Source organism: Xenopus tropicalis, chromosome 9 (assembly GCF_000004195.4).
Source record: "Xenopus tropicalis strain Nigerian chromosome 9, UCB_Xtro_10.0, whole genome shotgun sequence".
Classification (NCBI taxonomy): Eukaryota; Metazoa; Chordata; class Amphibia; order Anura; family Pipidae; genus Xenopus; species Xenopus tropicalis.
This window is the reverse complement of record NC_030685.2, coordinates 68,968,203-68,985,619: the sequence shown is the minus strand read 5'-3', so window position 1 is coordinate 68,985,619 and position 17,417 is coordinate 68,968,203. Positions and strand designations below refer to the sequence as shown.

The window sequence follows — 17,417 nt, the reverse complement described above, 5'->3', positions numbered from 1 at the left end:
CAGAAGCCTAAAACATAATGTGCAGCATTTCTGCCCTATTTTTTTGTTAGTTTTTTGTTAGTCTTTAGTTCTTCTTTATGGTGAAGACACACAGAGCTGCTAGTAGCAGCTACATGTCGTGGTTACGTGTGTTTTAGCAGAGGCAATTCTCAGTATTGTCTATGGCAGGGTATTTTCTGGTGTTTAGTAGCCTTGAAAAAGTAGCTGCTACTAGTAGCCCACTGTGTCTTCACCCTTAAGGCTACTACAACCTGCAGCTGGCAGAAAAAAGCCAATCACTGATTGCATGCTATGAGCCCCATAGAGTCACTTCTGTTAATCTTCTTGGAATATGGTATCTTCTTGCAATATTGCCTTCTGTATCCCTGCTGTAGTATATGAATGTTTGCCCTCTAGAGGCACTGTTTCTATGAAAATGCAAGTTTTAAGTTAAGAAATATGGCATCTCTCTGTCATATAGATAAATACAAATATTCATATAAGGAATGTTTTGAATTAAAAAATGTATATTCTCATAGTTTATTTAGAGAAAGTTTATGGAAAATAACCCTTCTAAAATAGGTTTGGTTCCACTTAAGGCTACTTATGAGAGATTCAAAGAGACACTAAAGTTATTACAGCTTTAGATAAAACAATTTCAACTGCTTTCTTTTCAGCATAAATCTATGGTAACTGAATAGTTCTGTGCAAGATTTGCCTATTATTTATCTGTATTGTCATGGGACACATGAAGGCATCATGTTCTTACAAGAGTAATGTCAATCCATTTAAGATGCTGTGAATTACTTTGCACTTTCTATGTGTTTAACAGTGTTGTTTGCCTGAGTGTTAATGACTAGAAAATGAAAAAGGGCTGAATTTGAAGACGTTTCCTAAGGTTGACATTATTATTTTCCCTTATTCAGAAACAAATGAACATCGAAGAATCTCGTGCACAGTTTTATACCCATATAAACCCCAACGGCAGGATGAGCTGGGCTTGCAAAAAGGTATTTGTGAAACCACAAGTTGCCATTCACAGGGTGTTTTTAACCTTGGAGACCTTAATAAACCTTGTTGCTTATCACCGGCTGCATTTACCCTCTCTGTACTTATATTTTGGGGCATGCCATAGTGCCACCCTGAGGAATTATAGGGTACTGCAGGCTGAGACCCTGTTTATTGATAGCTGAGGATCACTGCCCTGCATACATGTTGCCAATAATCTAAATATTACCCACCAGTTCTACACTGAAGCTGGTACCATAGTTGGCTCAGGCAACCTTACTGAGGGAGGGTTCAACCAACTGCATAGGTAGGGGTGAGGAACTGAAACTTTGCAGTTTCCCAATGCATCACAGCAAGTGAAATGATGAATTTATTTGATGTACTTGCAGCAGTTGTTGTAATACAATTCTCATTTTGATCTTTGGAAGATACTGTAATGCTATATATTAAAGGGATACTTAAGCTACAAAGAACAGTTTATTGAATGCTAAGGCTGCTGGGGCTTCCAGCGCAATTCAGTACCAACAGAATGAATTCAGTAATGCCACTTGTCTCATAAGTGTACCCTCACAGGGATCATCAGTCTCTGCCCCATATCTAGCATTGATGCGCATGTTTTGAAATGTAGGGCACAAAATTGGGATAAATTGGGAACAATTTATCTACAGCAATAGTCTCTTTCAAGGATATATTTGTTGTGAATTAAAGGAGAAGGAAAGTCATTTTGCCATTATACTGCCAATAAATCCACCACATTAGTGCCACCTAGAACTCTATATTTATTCTGCAGAAAGCTTTACTATACCTGAGTAAACAGCCCTAGAAACTCCCTGTGTTTGTTTAACATAGCAGCTGCCATTCGAGCTTGGTCTTCCTAACTTTCTGCTGTACAGCTCTAGCCGTTGGTAGCACAGATTACACAATCTGATGGGAGGGGGGAGTGAGTTTTATGAATTCTTGTGAGAGAGGGGAGAAGGAATAAAGGAGAGACCCGTGCAGACTCTGTTTACAAAAAAAAAATGAGACAAGAAATCCTGTATTTCTTTTGATAGAGGACTCTAGATGTGTTTCTAATAGATTGATAGAGGCGTTTCTGTGAGTGCTTATGGCTGTATTTACATAGACCTTTCTGATAAAGCTTACTTAGTTTTAACCTTTCCTTCTCCTTTGTGGTGCCAATAAAATGTGCTAACGGCAACTTATTGGCCCATGTTTGGCAACTTACCAAACCAGCGGATATTTACATATTGGTCATCACATGTTGGTCATCACATTTGTATTGACTAGTGATGAGCGAATCTGTCCCGTGTGCTTCACCGAAAAATTTGCGAATCTTTCAAAAGATTCGCGAAACGGCGAAAATGTCGCAAGTCAAAAAAAAATAGTCGCCCGCGGCTATTATTTCATCGCGCGGCTATTATTTCGTCGTCCGCGGCTATTATTTTGTCGCGCGGCTATTATTTTGTCCCCCACAGCTATTATTTTGTCGCACGGCTATTATTTTGTCGCGATTATTATTTTGATGCTGGCGACAATTTTTGGACGTGCAGCGAATTTTTCCGCGGCTAATTTTTTCATCCGTTTCGGGAAACAATCCGCCAAAGGCGAAACTCAATGGCGCAAATCCATGCATGGCGAAACATTTTGCCCATCACTAGTATTGACCAATTTAGAATTTTTTTTACAAATAAGAATATAATGCTGTTTAGGTGTTAGTGCGAAAAACATTTGCTTAATTTCTTCTTTCTGGTATGGCTCTAAGAAAAGAGAGTCAACCCATTTACTAGATCCTAATAGTGGTCTATACAAACCTATTGGGAGTAGATTGTCCCAATTAGCTAATGTTTCCCTCTGACCATCTGTTTGGCCTTCATAAAAGTCAAAGATAACTTAGAATTACCAGCATTTTGTGCTGTAGAAAACCAAATACAACCTAAATTCTAACAACAGGAATTTTTATAAATATACTTTTTTTATATGACATGGGAAGCATATAGCTTAAAAAAAAAGTGATAGTATTCCTTTAGTAAAGGTAGCCATTCTTCAACTGCTTTACAATAAAATGCCCATTTAAGAGTGCATTTCTAGAGAAAGTCTCAAAAATTGGCACAGCAAGTTGGTCTTTTGTTCCGACACACTGGAATCAATTTTACTACAGAGAATAAATGTACCTTGTAATGTGCAGAACCGCTGTCCCCGCTATCCCTACTGAATGTGAATCCAATTCAACGAGCCTCAGAAACGGCTGGAATGATTTGTAACTAATGGTGACTGTATTGTATTGTAATCTCACCAGGGCATTTGTTTTTATATAGTATTCTAATGTTAAATCTGCTCAGTTCTACTTCTAACAGCAAAGCAGCTTATTCGTATTGGCGATCTGTTTTTCTGTATTGCCTGCTTTGTGTTTTATTATTTTACTTGCTGTCACAGTAACAAAGTGCCAGCTGTATACGCACCACTCATGTAAATACTTTTTTTTTTTTGGTCGGTCAATGATTTCTTGTGTTTTTATCTTTTAGAATACATTTATAATTACTGTTATTAATATTATTGTTATTAACATATAATTACTGGTAATGATTTCATTTTGGAATTTCACAGATTTTGGTTACATTGCTGGAAAAAGTGCGGGAACACAACTGTGCTTGCAGTTGTAAATGCCCCCTATGGGCACTTCTGCGCAATTGTGTCACAGTTTGCAACAAAATGTATGTGTAATTGCATTAATTTCGGCAAATTGGACACAATTGCATCAGGTGGAGTGTAATTGTGTCAGGCACAATGCCCACTTGTGCCTGCAACGGCTGTGTGATTTTTGAAAAAATTCTGCATTGTGGGAACAAAACATGCCAATTGCACTAAAAAATGTCACTTTGCTTACTGCACTTGTGAATGTAAATGACCCTCTATAACAGGGGCGGGCAAACTTTTTGGCTCAGGGGCCACATTCACTTACAGCCGGGTCGGGCCAGCATTACGCCCAAGGCTGCTATCGGAAATCACGGGGCCTCTCAGCTCCCCTCCAGCATCCCACAGCTCCACTCGCCAGCATCCTGCAGCTCCCCCCCCCCAGCATCCTCCAGCTCCACTCCCCAGGATCCTGCAGCTCCCCAGCCCAGCATCCTCCAGCTCCCCACCCCAGCATCCTCCAGCTCCACTCCCCAGCTTCCTGCAGCTCCCCCCAGCATCCTCCAGCTCCACCCCCCAGCATCCTCAAGCTTCATTCCCCAGCATCCTCCCCCCAGCGTCCTCCATCACCCCCCCAGGGACCTGCGGAATTGCTCCCTGCGGCGCTGCTCCATGCGGCTGCTTTGGCATCCTCTGACTTCTGTCCCCACCCAGCATACTTTTGCTAATGTTGTGCGCATGCACAGGGTGCAACCAATCAGGGCCCATATTTCTTTTAAGGGGCCCATGTCGGCGGGCCGGATTAAAAAGACCAACGGCCCAGATGTGGCCCGCGGGCCGTAGTTTGCCCACCTCTGCTCTATAATGACCAAACATATCTGCCCTACTTCTTTTGTTGAGATTTAGTTCTTCTTTAAATAACCTAGGCTATTTCTAATGATATCAGGCCCTTAATTCAGAGGTTCCACCCATGTTTTCACCTGTATCTCGCTTGTCATAAATGTCATAATCCCCCACCAAGTCCTTGCCCATTCTAACCAATATTACTGAAATTACGAGTAAAGTTACGAGAATCTGTATGCTGCATTTTATATTTGTTACATTGCCGCTAATAATGCTGTAACAAGAACATGTGTGAGGGTCTCACCAGATTCGAAAGAGAGCAAATACTCACAGTTTTAAAGAGCCAAAATGTTAAGACCATCCAGATCTCCTCAACAAGTAAATGCTACACTCTATGGTATCAATATATTGATGACGTTTTTTCCACAGGTGATCTTCTAGAAATTCATCACAAGGATGATGACGGCTGGTGGTACGGAAGCCTCAATGGAAAGAAAGGCTACTTTCCCTCTACGTATGTTCAAGAGCAGATGGCAGATCAATCATCTCATGCATAGTTGCCAAATGTACTGTAGCATTCACGGACCTGGCATAAACTTGCTTTAATTAAGGCCAAATTGCTTATTTGTAAATAGATCAGCGCTGTAATTCTGTAATTCATGGTCACTACCATAGCTAGGAGGCTGATTTATCAATTTTTGGAATTTAACATTTTTAATTTTGGCAAATTGGGGAAAAATATGATCTGGAGTTTAATAAGTAGGCCCCTTAGAATACAAAATCCTGATCCACTTTCTAGTTCTTTAATAAAGGGTAGGCAGGCTGCACCCAGATTCATCATATTCCACAAAGTTTTATTACATTTGAAGTAAAATTTAATTATTTTTTTTAATAAAACATTTTTGGGCTAGCTTGTTGTCCAGCCCCCATAATGTTTATATTTATTATGTAACGGTAAATGACTCATTCAGCATTTACTGTGCTGTTTTGTGAAGCTTAATTTATTATTAAATCTTAGTTGTTAAAGAAAAAACTGCCCACCTTATGTTTGAGAAATGTCATCTAAAATGGCAGGTAAATGTTTCAAGTAGTTTCTAAAAATAGTTATTTCTTTTGATATTGTGTGATAAAAATACAGTGTTTATGGTGTAACTTTTCTCTTAACCGTGGGTCCCTAGATGTTGCTGGGCTACAACTTCCAGAATCCTTCAACATATTACTGGAATGGAATTCTAAAGGTGAAGTTGAGTGTTTCAGGCAATGGACGGCCGATGTGTGCCGATGGGGTCATCGCTCCAACAAGGGCAGAGCAGGCTTAGAACAGGGCAGACTTGAGCAGGACGGAGTGGCTGTAGAACAGGATGGTGGAGCAGGAGAGATTGAGTGTAGAACAGGGCAGACTTGAGTAGGACGAAGTGGCTGTAGAACAGGACTGTGTCGCAGGAGAGATTGAGTGTAAAACAGGGCAGACTTGAGCAGGACGGAGTGGCTGTAGAACAGGAAGGTGGAGCAGGAGAGATTGAGTGTAGAACAGGGCAGACTTGAGCAGGAAAGAGTGGCTGTAGAACAGGACGGTGGAGCAGGAGAGATTGAGTGTAGAACAGGGCAGACTTGAGTAGGACGGAGTGGCTGTAGAACGGGACTGTGGAGCAGGAGAGATTGAGTGTAGAACAGGGCAGACTTGAGTAGGACGGAGTGGCTGTAGAACAGGACGGTGGAGCAGGAGAGATTGAGTGTAGAACAGGGCAGACTTGAGTAGGACGGAGTGGCTGTAGAACAGGAAGGTGGAGCAGGAGAGATTAAGTGTAGAACAGGGCAGACTTGAGCAGGACGGAGTGGCTGTAGAACAGGACTGTGGAGCAGGAGAGATTGAGTGTAGAACAGGGCAGACTTGAGTAGGACGGAGTGGCTGTAGAACAGGAAGGTGGAGCAGGAGAGATTGAGTGTAGAACAGGGCAGACTTGAGCAGGATGGAGTGGGTGTAGAACAGGACTGTGGAGCAGGAGAGATTGAGTGTAAAACAGGGCAGACTTGAGCAGGACGGAGTGGCTGGAGAACAGGAAGGTGGAGCAGGAGAGATTGAGTGTAGAACAGGGCAGACTTGAGCAGGACAGAGTGGCTGTAGAACAGGAAGGTGGAGCAGGAGAGATTGAGTGTAGAACAGGGCAGACTTGAGCAGGACGGAGTGGCTGTAGAACAGGAAGGTGGAGCAAGAGAGATTGAGTGTAGAACAGGGCAGACTTGAGCAGGACGGAGTGGCTGTAGAACAGGAAGGTGGAGCAAGAGAGATTGAGTGTAGAACAGGGCAGACTTGAGCAGGACGGAGTGGCTGTAGAACAGGAAGGTGGAGCAAGAGAGATTGAGTGTAGAACAGGGCAGACTTGAGCAGGACGGAGTGGCTGTAGAACAGGAAGGTGGAGGAGGAGAGATTGAGTGTAGAACAGGACAGACTTGAGCAGGACGGAGTGGCTGTAGAACAGGATGGTGGAGGAGGAGAGATTGAGTGTAGAACAGGGCAGACTTGAGCAGGACGGAGTGGCTGTAGAACAGGACGGTGGAGGAGGAGAGATTGAGTGTAGAACAGGGCAGACTTGAGCAGGACGGAGTGGCTGTAGAACAGGACAGTGGAGGAGGAGAGATCGAGTGTAGAACTGGAAAGACTGGAGCTGGATGGAGCAGTTGTAGAATAGGACAGTATGAAGCAGGATACAAGAATGCAATAGCAAGGCATTACAAGCTAGGAGTCACAGTCAAGGCAAGAATTCTCAGAACAACATAGGGCTTCACAGGATAGGCAAGGATTCACAGGTTAAAAAGGTGTGTAATTGGAGGGCTTAACAACTCCCTGCAGTGTATGCTAGCTGTTGTTAGTAACTACTATTAAAATAACACTGGTAAAACAATAGGGTTGTTACCCTGTTCCAGTAAGCAGAGAGCCCAAACCTAGGGCAATAATCATACATAGACCTATCCTACAGCAGCTTTCACTTCCTTATATACATTTTGTATAATCTATATTTTGCTTAATCTGCCGACTGTCTTTGCTCTTCCCAGCTCTTTAGAAATAAAAATATCAAGTATTAAAACATAAATAAATGAATCAGCCTGGTCAGGAGCCGGGAGCGTCACTAATTGTTAAAGTTGCCCATTTAATAGGACATGTTCACACATTTTTACTGGGGCTTTCTCGCCTCTGATTTTTTTTTTTTGTTTGTTTCTTAAATTGACATTTTTTTGTTACTAATAAAAAAATAAAAATACTGTACAGAACACTCTAAAGTAAAGATCTGAGGACTCATTTATAACAATGGGACAAGGTGCAAGGTGCAGAAAACATACTTTTGGCACTTTGCCCCCTTCCCCACCATGATCACCGTTGGATACAGATCCTTATACTTCAGAATGGGGGACCTTGACTTTCTGAATGAGTTTCATCACTCATCTCAGTGGCTTCTTCAGTCCGTGGAATGGTTCCTTTTTTTGTATATAAAGAATATTCTTACAATAAATATCCTTCCAATCTGTTGAGTTTGTTGGATTTTTAAATACATACTGTGCACACCGTTCTACTGGGGTATTTTGAAACAGAAACTCATTTTATTTGCCACAATATTTTCCATATGAGGTGACTTTTTATACTGGGACACAGCACCAGTACATCAGAAAGCATAGTCAATTTAAAAAATAGTCATTTATCATAAGAAACACTACACTGCACTTCTAGAGCAATCAGCATATTGGTCATTCCTAACAATATCTATATCCATAAGTCAACATGGTTAGAAGGTTACAACCTTGGGCAGTGGTTCCCAAACTGTAAGGCAGTGGCTCCCAGACCATAGGACTATCCCCCCATGGGAGTTTAAGAATTAAAAGGGGGGTAACCAGCCTTGGGGCCAGTTAGGGTGAATATTTGGGAGAATGGACCTTTGTTCTCCTAGTTGCCTGAAAGCCCAGCCCTGACCAAAAGTTGAACATTCAAGTGGGACTTGAACTGAAAGAACTTTAACAACGGGCTTAGGATAATGACAAATGGGACACTTTGAGCACTAGTGCTGTCATTTTAAGCAGTCTGAAAACATGGTACAGGTACCTTAAAGTCCAAAATCAACCCACACTGGCTTACATTGCAGTTTCCTGAAAATGCTTGTTAGGCCATAGTGGCCTGGTAAAGTGGTGCTCCGCATTTCAGGGCTATCATATAAAAACTTGTTGAAGACACTTTGAGGGGATTACAGTGGGTGATTTCAGACATTTTGGGCTGTTCAAAAACATAAAAGATCCCTGTGTACTCTTAACTTTGAAACGGAGTTTCCATTTTGAACTGAATACTAAGTGCAATTAGTAATTCTCGTTACTTATGAAATGTAGTTCTGTGATAATTTTTTACTTAATTGTTCAATCTTCATATTCCTTGTTTAATCAAATAGATGTACCTAGATATTTGAATTCAGTGTGTCAGTGTTTTATCATTTTCCTTTGCTCTCGCTAATCAGTGGGAAAATCCCCTACACTGTATCTGCTGGTGATTCATGACTTTATCTCTCATTAATGGAGGCTATAAATGCCTTATCTTCTTCCCTTTGTGCTTCTAACACTGGGTATGTCTCTTTATTTTCCTTTTCAAAAATCCAGCAGCTCTGTAATGACGTCCGTAAAATAAAATCCAAGATTATTTATCTTGCCCACCTATTTTTGGTTTAATCATAGATATTACTATTGTTAAGAGCAGCATTATGATTTCCTTTGATTTTGGGCAGAAAATTCTTATCTTCATTTAACTCATTTCATTACAATTTGAACAACCTGTCTCCACTCTCTAATCAAGAATCTAGATGATGTATATATCACTGTTATCTTCTAGGCCTTTCTATTTTATTCTTTCTGTACATTATCATGCATTTGATTTGACATTGAAGCCGGAGGCAAGCCAGCCCTAGTGGCAATGGTAGAGAGTGATGCTCACTGGGATTTGCTGTTGTGCCAATGCTATGGAGTTGGAGTTCCCTTGCATACAGTATGTAGAGCGACTACATTATTGCCAGCCTCTGCTTTGGGTAAATCTGTGCATACAGGTCAGTAGTAGCAGACACGGTGGGTGTAACTAGGGTTTGACAGGCCCAGGTGCAGGATCTGATGATTTGTACCCAGTCCCCCACCCCTTTATGGCACACTACCCCCTATGGGCCCCCACCCTGGGAACCCCCTACCTCCTTATCTGGACAACTGCCCACATTCAGTGCAGGTCCGGGTGCAATTGCACTACCTGCACCCCAGGTAGTTACACCACTGAGCAGACAGGTCCCCAGTTTTCTTATCCCTCTGTAGCAATCCTGTGCATTCACTGTGGTTTTTATGCAATTGCCCTGTTTTGGTGCTAAGGACTTGACCCATTAAAGGGGTAGTTCACCTTTAAGTTTACTTTTAGTATGTTATAGAGTGCCGAGTTCTAAGCAACTTTTTAATTGATCTTTATTATAAAATTGTTATAGTTTTTTAATTATGTGCCTTTTTCTTATTTGCCTGACCCTGGCAGGTCACATTTAGACATACTGTAAATGGTGCCACAATTTTAACATGGCAGTAGTCAATCCAATTAAACAGTACATTGTACTTGATCCCAACTAAGATATAATTACCCCTTATTGGGGGCAGAACAGCCCTATTGGGTTTATTTAATGGTTAAATGATTCCCTTTTCTCTGTAATAATAAAACAGTACCTGTACTTGATCCCAACTAAGATATAATTACCCCTTATTGGGGGCAGAACAATCCTATTGGGTTTATTTAATGGTTAAATGATTCCCTTTTCTCTGTAATAATAAAACAGTACCTGTACTTGATCCCAACTAAGATATAATTACCCCTTATTGGGGGCAGAACAGCCCTATTGGGTTTATTTAATGGTTAAATGATTCCCTTTTCTCTGTAATAATAAAACAGTACCTTGTACTTGATCCCAACTAAGATATAATTACTCCTTATTGGGGGCAGAACAGCCCTATTGGGTTTATTTAATGGTTAAATGATTCCCTTTTCTCTGTAATAATAAAACAGTACCTGTACTTGATCCCAACTAAGATATAATTACCCCTTATTGGGGGCAGAACAGCCCTATTGGGTTTGTTTAATGTTTCAATTATTTTTTAGTAGCCTTAGAGTATCGAGATTTTAACTACTGACCAATCTCTTCCCTGGGAAATCCCAGATCACAAGCATTCCGGATAATAGGTCCCATACATGTTCTTTGTATTAACTATGAATGATGACTGGAACAGCTAAACTAAATGCATGAAATAACCTGACATCCCCAAAAAGAGCAATAAAATGTTACAACAGTGTAAGGTTAGCGATTGTATTAAGGACCTTTATTTTATATAAAATCACAGAAAAAATAAATCTTTTGAGATGCAAATAATTAAGTTTTACATAATATGATCACCTATTTGGCAGAATTAGCAATATTCCGTTAAATAAACTCTTTGTGTTGTGTCTGCACGCATAGGATTAAGAACATTTACAAATATCAATGTACATTTACCTACGTACATATATGACAAACACACACAGATGTCAGAGGGTTATTGTATGGCAACTCAAGCCCACAATGCATTCAAACTTATTCTAAACACAAAATGTGTTGCATGAAAACTTTACTCTACTACTTTATTCTTGTTTAACATACACATGTAGCCAGAGCTATCCTAGTATAACACTGAAAGCTGTCCTATAGAGCAGTGATCCCCAACCAGTGGATTGTGAGTAACATGTTGCTCCCCAACCCCTTGGATGTTGCTCTCAGTGCCCCCAAACCAGGGAGTTATTTTTGAATTCCTGACTTGGGGGAAAGTTTTGGTTGAATAAAAACAAGATTTACTACCAAATAAAGCCCCTGTAAGCTGATAGTTTGCATAGAGGCTGCCTAATAGCCAATCACAGCCCTTATTTGGCTCCTCCATGAACTTTTATGGTGCTTGTGTTGCTCTCCAAGTCTTTTTACATCTGACTGTGGCTCAGGAGTAAGAAAGGTTGGGGTCCCCTGATCTAGAGTAATCTGCCAAACTGCATTCCCATTAGTGGTTATAGGGAACTGGCACAAGACATGGAGTAAAAGTACTATGGTATGTTGGTAAAATGTAATAGGAAAGGGTGTTATTATTTATACCCAACAAGATTACATATGGATTAGTTACCAATGTTAAATTAATCTTCCTTGCGTTAAATCCCATTAAATAAGTGCATACACTACATCTACACTTGCTTCTTTATATATAACTCCCAACTTGGTTCTCTATAATGTCGTCTCTTTCCATTTCTGCCTTCAGAAACCTGACTTAGAGAATGAACTTTCAAACTGCATGTACACACCTCGAATGTAATAAATATAATACACATTAATATTTACAGCCCTTGGATAGTGCCATTCCCTACATTCATGGAATTAACCTTCCAGTTGAATTGCAACACTGGACTGTTAATAGATGTTTAGGGCTAAGTGCACATCTACTGACCAACTGCTGCCAGTAACCAGAGCGCAAAGCATCCCCGAGATTTAACCACATCTCTTGCCAAACACTACAGAAGTTTTGCCTCATACAACAGCTAATTATCTATTCCTGTAATGTTGACTAGAGATTAAAATAGCAGTTTAACTAAAATGTAGTGGTAAATGTAGAAGTTAATGGAGTGAATGAAAGTGTGAAAATGATCTTTAAAAGCAGATGTCATACACTCCTTCACTGGGTTTCATCCCTTTGAGCAAACACTTGAAATTCACTGGCTCGTTCCAGCAAAGCTTTTCCTGCCTCTATTGGACCGTTAACTGATTGGCGCTCCGGTTGTAACAAGTTTGTAATAGGCTCCCTTCTTCTCCATTAGTTCTTCATGGTTTCCCTTCTCTATGACAATTCCTCGAGACATGACCGCGATGATGTCTGAATTCTGAATTGTTGATAAGCGATGGGCGATGACGATGCAAGTGCGTCCTTCTCTGGCTCTGTCAAGGGCGGCTTGGACCGTCTAGATATAAACAGCCACAATTTATATTTCATCAACCGTATTGTTTTACCTACGTAATATTCACACTTTCATTTAGTTCATTGCTATGCAAATACATTCTTTGGTGAAATGTAAAGTAGAAGGAAAGGTACAATCACGGGGGGTTTGCAAATATTAAGCATTCTTAAGCATCACTTACCTGATACCCCGGGCCGGTGCTACTGTTAGCAGAAAACTGCACCAGCACAAGGTAGCTGCCCAGGAGCAGTAACCCATAGCAACCAATCAGCAGATAGAATTTAACTGTTTAAATGCAAACATCTAATTGGTTGCTATGGCTGACTGCTACTGGGCAAACTTAGGGGTACATTCATGAAATCATGAGTTCGAATCCCGAATGGGAAAAATTCAGATTGGTTCGTTCGAATGCTGCATGTGTATTTTCAGCAACAATTTCGTAGCTTGCGCAACAATTTCGTACCTTGCAACAAAATTTGTGAGACAAAATTGTATTGTCGCGCTGAATACGAAAGTTTCGGATTCATTCAAGCTTCGTTATCGTGACTTTCCTTGGGCCGGGTTGGAGCTGCAGAGTGCCATTGAGCCCTATGGGAGACTTTCCTTGGGCCGGGTTGGAGCTGCAGAGTGCCATTGAGCCCTATGGGAGACTTTCCTTGGGCCGGGTTGGAGCTGCAGAGTGCCATTGAGCCCTATGGGAGACTTTCCTTGGGCCGGGTTGGAGCTGCAGAGTGCCATTGAGCCCTATGGGAGGCTTTCCTTGAGCCAGGTTGGAGCTGCAGAGTGCCATTGAGCCCTATGGGAGACTTTCCTTGAGCCGGGTTGGAGCTGCAGAGTGCCATTGAGCCCTATGGGAGACTTTCCTTGCGCCGGGTTGGAGCTGCAGAGTGCCATTGAGCCCTATGGGAGGCTTTCCTTGGGCCACGTTGGAGCTGCAGAGTGCCATTGAGCCCTATGGGAGACTTTCCTTGAGCCAGGTTGGAGCTGCAGAGTGCCATTGAGCCCTATGGGAGGCTTTCCTTGGGCCGGGTTGGAGCTGCAGAGTGCCATTGAGCCCTATGGGAGGCTTTCCTTGGGCCAGGTTGGAGCTGCAGAGTGCCATTGAGCCCTATGGGAGACTTTCCTTGGGCCAGGTTGGAGCTGCAGACTGCCACTGAGCTCTATGGGAGACTTTCCTTGGGCCAGGTTGGAGCTGCAGAGTGCCATTGAGCCCTATGGGAGACTTTCCTTGGGCCGGGTTGGAGCTGCAGAGTGCCATTGAGCCCTATGGGAGACTTTCCTTGGGCCAGGTTGGAGCTGCAGAGTGCCATTGGGTCCTATGGGAGGCTTTCCTTGGGCCAGGTTGGAGCTGCAGAGTGCCATTGAGCCCTATGGGAGACTTTCCTTGGGCCAGGTTGGAGCTGCAGAGTGCCATTGAGCCCTATGGGAGACTTTCCTTGGGCCAGGTTGGAGCTGCAGACTGCCACTGAGCTCTATGGGAGACTTTCCTTGGGCCAGGTTGGAGCTGCAGAGTGCCATTGAGCCCTATGGGAGGCTTTCCTTGGGCCAGGTTGGAGCTGCAGAGTGCCATTGAGCCCTATGGGAGACTTTCCTTGGGCCGGGTTGGAGCTGCAGAGTGCCATTGAGCCCTATGGGAGACTTTCCTTGGGCCAGGTTGGAGCTGCAGAGTGCCATTGGGTCCTATGGGAGGCTTTCCTTGGGCCAGGTTGGAGCTGCAGAGTGCCATTGAGCCCTATGGGAGACTTTCCTTGGGCCAGGTTGGAGCTGCAGAGTGCCATTGATTCCTATGGGAGGCTTCCAAAACCGTGCACAGAAGGATCAAAGTTGGAAAGGTTTTCCCGCTGTTTACAATCGTTCGGTACAAAAATTTTGGATCGCCAATACGAATTTTTCGTTAGCATTTTCGTGATATTTGCGATCAGCAGAAATTATCGTGTCCAATCCGATTTTTTCCCATTTGGGATTCAAACTCTTGATTTCATGAATGTAGCCCTTAGTGTATTTTATTACATATGAGGGTAAGTGTCTTTTTTACATAACTCCATTAGATCCATAAGGAAGGCCGCAATGCAAAAGGCAAAGGACTTAATACAACAAAAGGGAAAAGTGCATAGCGGAACTAAACCTAGGCAGTAAGGCAATCCAGGAGCATGTGGGGAAGTGGAAAGCAGACGGCAACCCAGACTGCTGAGAAATGGTGAGGGAACAGAAGGGGTTCACACAATTTAAGTTAATTGAAGGTGGTCTTGATGTTGACCAGGGAGAAAACTAAACAGTGAATAGGTAGACAACTAAAACAGTGGATAAGCATGGGGTATGGGATCAGGAAATGTAGTGGGGCTGAAGTAATAGATGAAGGCCATACAAAAAATGGTTTGTCAGAGTAGATGGGAGATCTATTCAAAAGGTAGCAGGTGAGACAGGTGAGCAATAGGAAGAATAAGTAAAAGCCCCCAAAATATCACACAATGTCATAGACAGCTTGCAGTATCAGGGCAGGACGTGACTTAACATGTGGCCCTTTCTGCCCCAATTCGTTTTGCAGTTCCATTTGGTACTTACCTTTTCACTTTCTGTATCTAGAGCTGAGGTGGCTTCATCAAGAAGCAGAATTTTAGGGTCTCTGACAATTGCTCGGGCAATCGCGATTCGCTGCTTCTGTCCACGAGAAAGCTGAGACCCGTGGGCCCCGACATTGGTGTCATATTTCTGAAACATGAAACAAGAAATACCAGTCTTTTATTCATGTAAAAGTTATACTTTTCACAATCCTACAGGCAAAATGGCACCCCAATCAAACATGCCCATATGTTTTACTATTGCAACCCATTAAATGTATAGGGAAACATCTCAGGGGATATGAAAAAGCCCAGTATATGTTAAACTTAGTTAAAACATGGGTCTGACCTCAATTCCAGCAGGTTACAAACTGTTTTGCTGTCTAGTCCTAGGGAGTGGCTTTCTAATGTATTGGGGCTCTTCTTGAATACCATACAAAGTCACTACAGAGTAAGGTCTGTAAAGTAGTGACTAGGGAGCAGAACTTGGGGGCCTTCGGGAGAAGCCATAAGGATTAGGATCACATGTGCAATGTAGATAGGTTGGCAACCACTGCTAGCTACAGTATATATACCTTGATTGTATCTTTATTTATACAGCAATTAGCATTTCTGGATTATGGATCTATATCTATTGCAGGTTCTGTTATACGTTAAGAACTCCAACAACCCATGAAATGATATTTATGTTCTTACTAGTTAGATACAACCAACACTATAACTGATACAGTCAGGTCCCATGCATATTGTGGAGTCATCTCTGAGTGGTTCTGAAATGTACCCTAATAATGAGTTTTGGGTTGGATATGAAATAAATGGTAGTAACTTCTCTAGATCTCTGAACTTACATCTGGAAGCCCCATGACAAAGTCATGCAGTTGGGCTTTCTTGGAAGCTTCAATGATCTTGTCCTTAGAAAGTTCTTGATTATTATCTCCATATCTGATATTTTCAATTATGCTGCAGTCAAACAGCACAGGTTCCTGAGATACAATGCCAATTTTAGAGCGGAGGAAAGCAACATTGACGTTCTTGCTGTTGTGCCCATCTATGAGCTGTTAAAGGATAAACAAAATATGATTCGATATGTACCGCGTCAAAGGAAAACTGCAAGCAAATGTAGTTTAAAATGAATTGTAGAAAACTGGTTATCCAGACCATTAATTTGTTTTTCATGTGCTTTTTCACATATGATACAGATGTTTTTCATCCAGTTTTAGCTATTTATATCAGATCTAGGCATCCAGCTTCTTATTGAAACTATCTAATGTATAAACCATTCATTAACAGAAATGCCAACAGATGCCCTCAGGTTCTCTGTAAAGTTCTAGTGGTGAATAGGGCACCAGAGAATGCATTGTATACTACTCTTATATATTTATTCATTGTCATCGCTTGGATGGCTTGATAGACTTTGGTCTTTTTTCAACCCAACTTAACTATGTAACTATGTAACCCTTAAATACATCTGTAGTGTAAACAATCCCCACTCATTAAAAGCTTACTTGCCCTTTACTAGTCTCACTATTTTAATATTGCCCAATTTTCCCCAATATAAGTTCAATTAAGGGTGTAATTAGACTGCATAACCCCAATAATATGTCAAGCACTGTGAAGTACAGTCTTCATGCCTCATACGTCATTCATGACTTCTATATTAATATCAGCCCTAATCTGTTTCTCCCTGCCCCTGTAATGTGCTAGAATGGTGTTGTAAATCTCCCCTTTGGCTGGGTGCTTCTTTCATCTCAGCGGGGGGCTTTATACATGCAGGTAATCAGGGTGATGCTTACCACTTTGCCCTTGTCTGGATCATAAAACCTCTCTAGAAGCTGTACGCTGGTACTTTTCCCACATCCACTGCTGCCCACAAAGGCAAGGGTCTGTCCCGGCTTTACCGAAACATCTAGGCCATTTAGAACTTGGATATCTGGGCGTGTCGGGTAGGTGAATTTGCAGTCTTGAAAGTCAATGCTTCCTTTAAAATCAGGCTGAGAACAAAATGACAGTGAAGGTTGACAAAATGCAGATTTCCCTGTTATTTAAGGCAACCCATTTAACCCAATTCTTATGATCAATAGACATCTTAGACCCTGACAATATAACTCACCCATCTTTCTCCATGGTCAGTGTATACACTGATTTTTGGAATGCGATCCACCAGTTTAAAGAAGCGGGCTGCCGAGATTTTAGCTTTGGCATAATCTGGAGTATAGGATGAAGCTCTTCCTAAAGCAGTTCCACTGGTCACAATGGAGGATATCACCCTGGATTTAATGACAATAAATGGTTACATTTCAATAGAGAAAACACCGACATGTTGCAGAAAGGCAAACACCATTTACTTTGCTTTGAGAGGAATCTTTATACTTAAGACTCTT

General features: G+C 41.9%; 2 protein-coding genes across 3 annotated transcripts in view; one reads left to right on the top strand and one right to left on the bottom strand.

Moving 5' to 3' along the window:
- Window positions 1-7,986, top strand: part of nostrin (nitric oxide synthase trafficking) — a 45,630-nt gene extending 37,644 nt beyond the window's left edge. For both annotated transcript variants that reach the window (XM_012971311.3, XM_012971308.3), the window contains 2 exons: window positions 906-989; window positions 4,891-7,986. In XM_012971311.3, coding sequence (XP_012826765.2) covers window positions 906-989; window positions 4,891-5,018 — 212 coding nt within the window. In that variant the 3' untranslated portion in view covers window positions 5,019-7,986. The remainder of the gene's footprint in view (window positions 1-905; window positions 990-4,890) is intronic.
- A 2,817-nt stretch (window positions 7,987-10,803) lies between these two features.
- The window catches only part of abcb11.2 (ATP binding cassette subfamily B member 11, gene 2), a 54,725-nt gene continuing 48,111 nt past the window's right edge, over window positions 10,804-17,417 (bottom strand). Inside the window, exons 25-29 of the mRNA XM_004917707.3 lie at window positions 17,147-17,303; window positions 16,830-17,027; window positions 15,885-16,091; window positions 15,041-15,187; window positions 10,804-12,481 (exon numbers count right to left, since the gene is read on the bottom strand). Of these exons, the coding sequence (XP_004917764.1) occupies window positions 12,281-12,481; window positions 15,041-15,187; window positions 15,885-16,091; window positions 16,830-17,027; window positions 17,147-17,303 (910 nt within the window). The 3' untranslated portion in view covers window positions 10,804-12,280. The remainder of the gene's footprint in view (window positions 12,482-15,040; window positions 15,188-15,884; window positions 16,092-16,829; window positions 17,028-17,146; window positions 17,304-17,417) is intronic.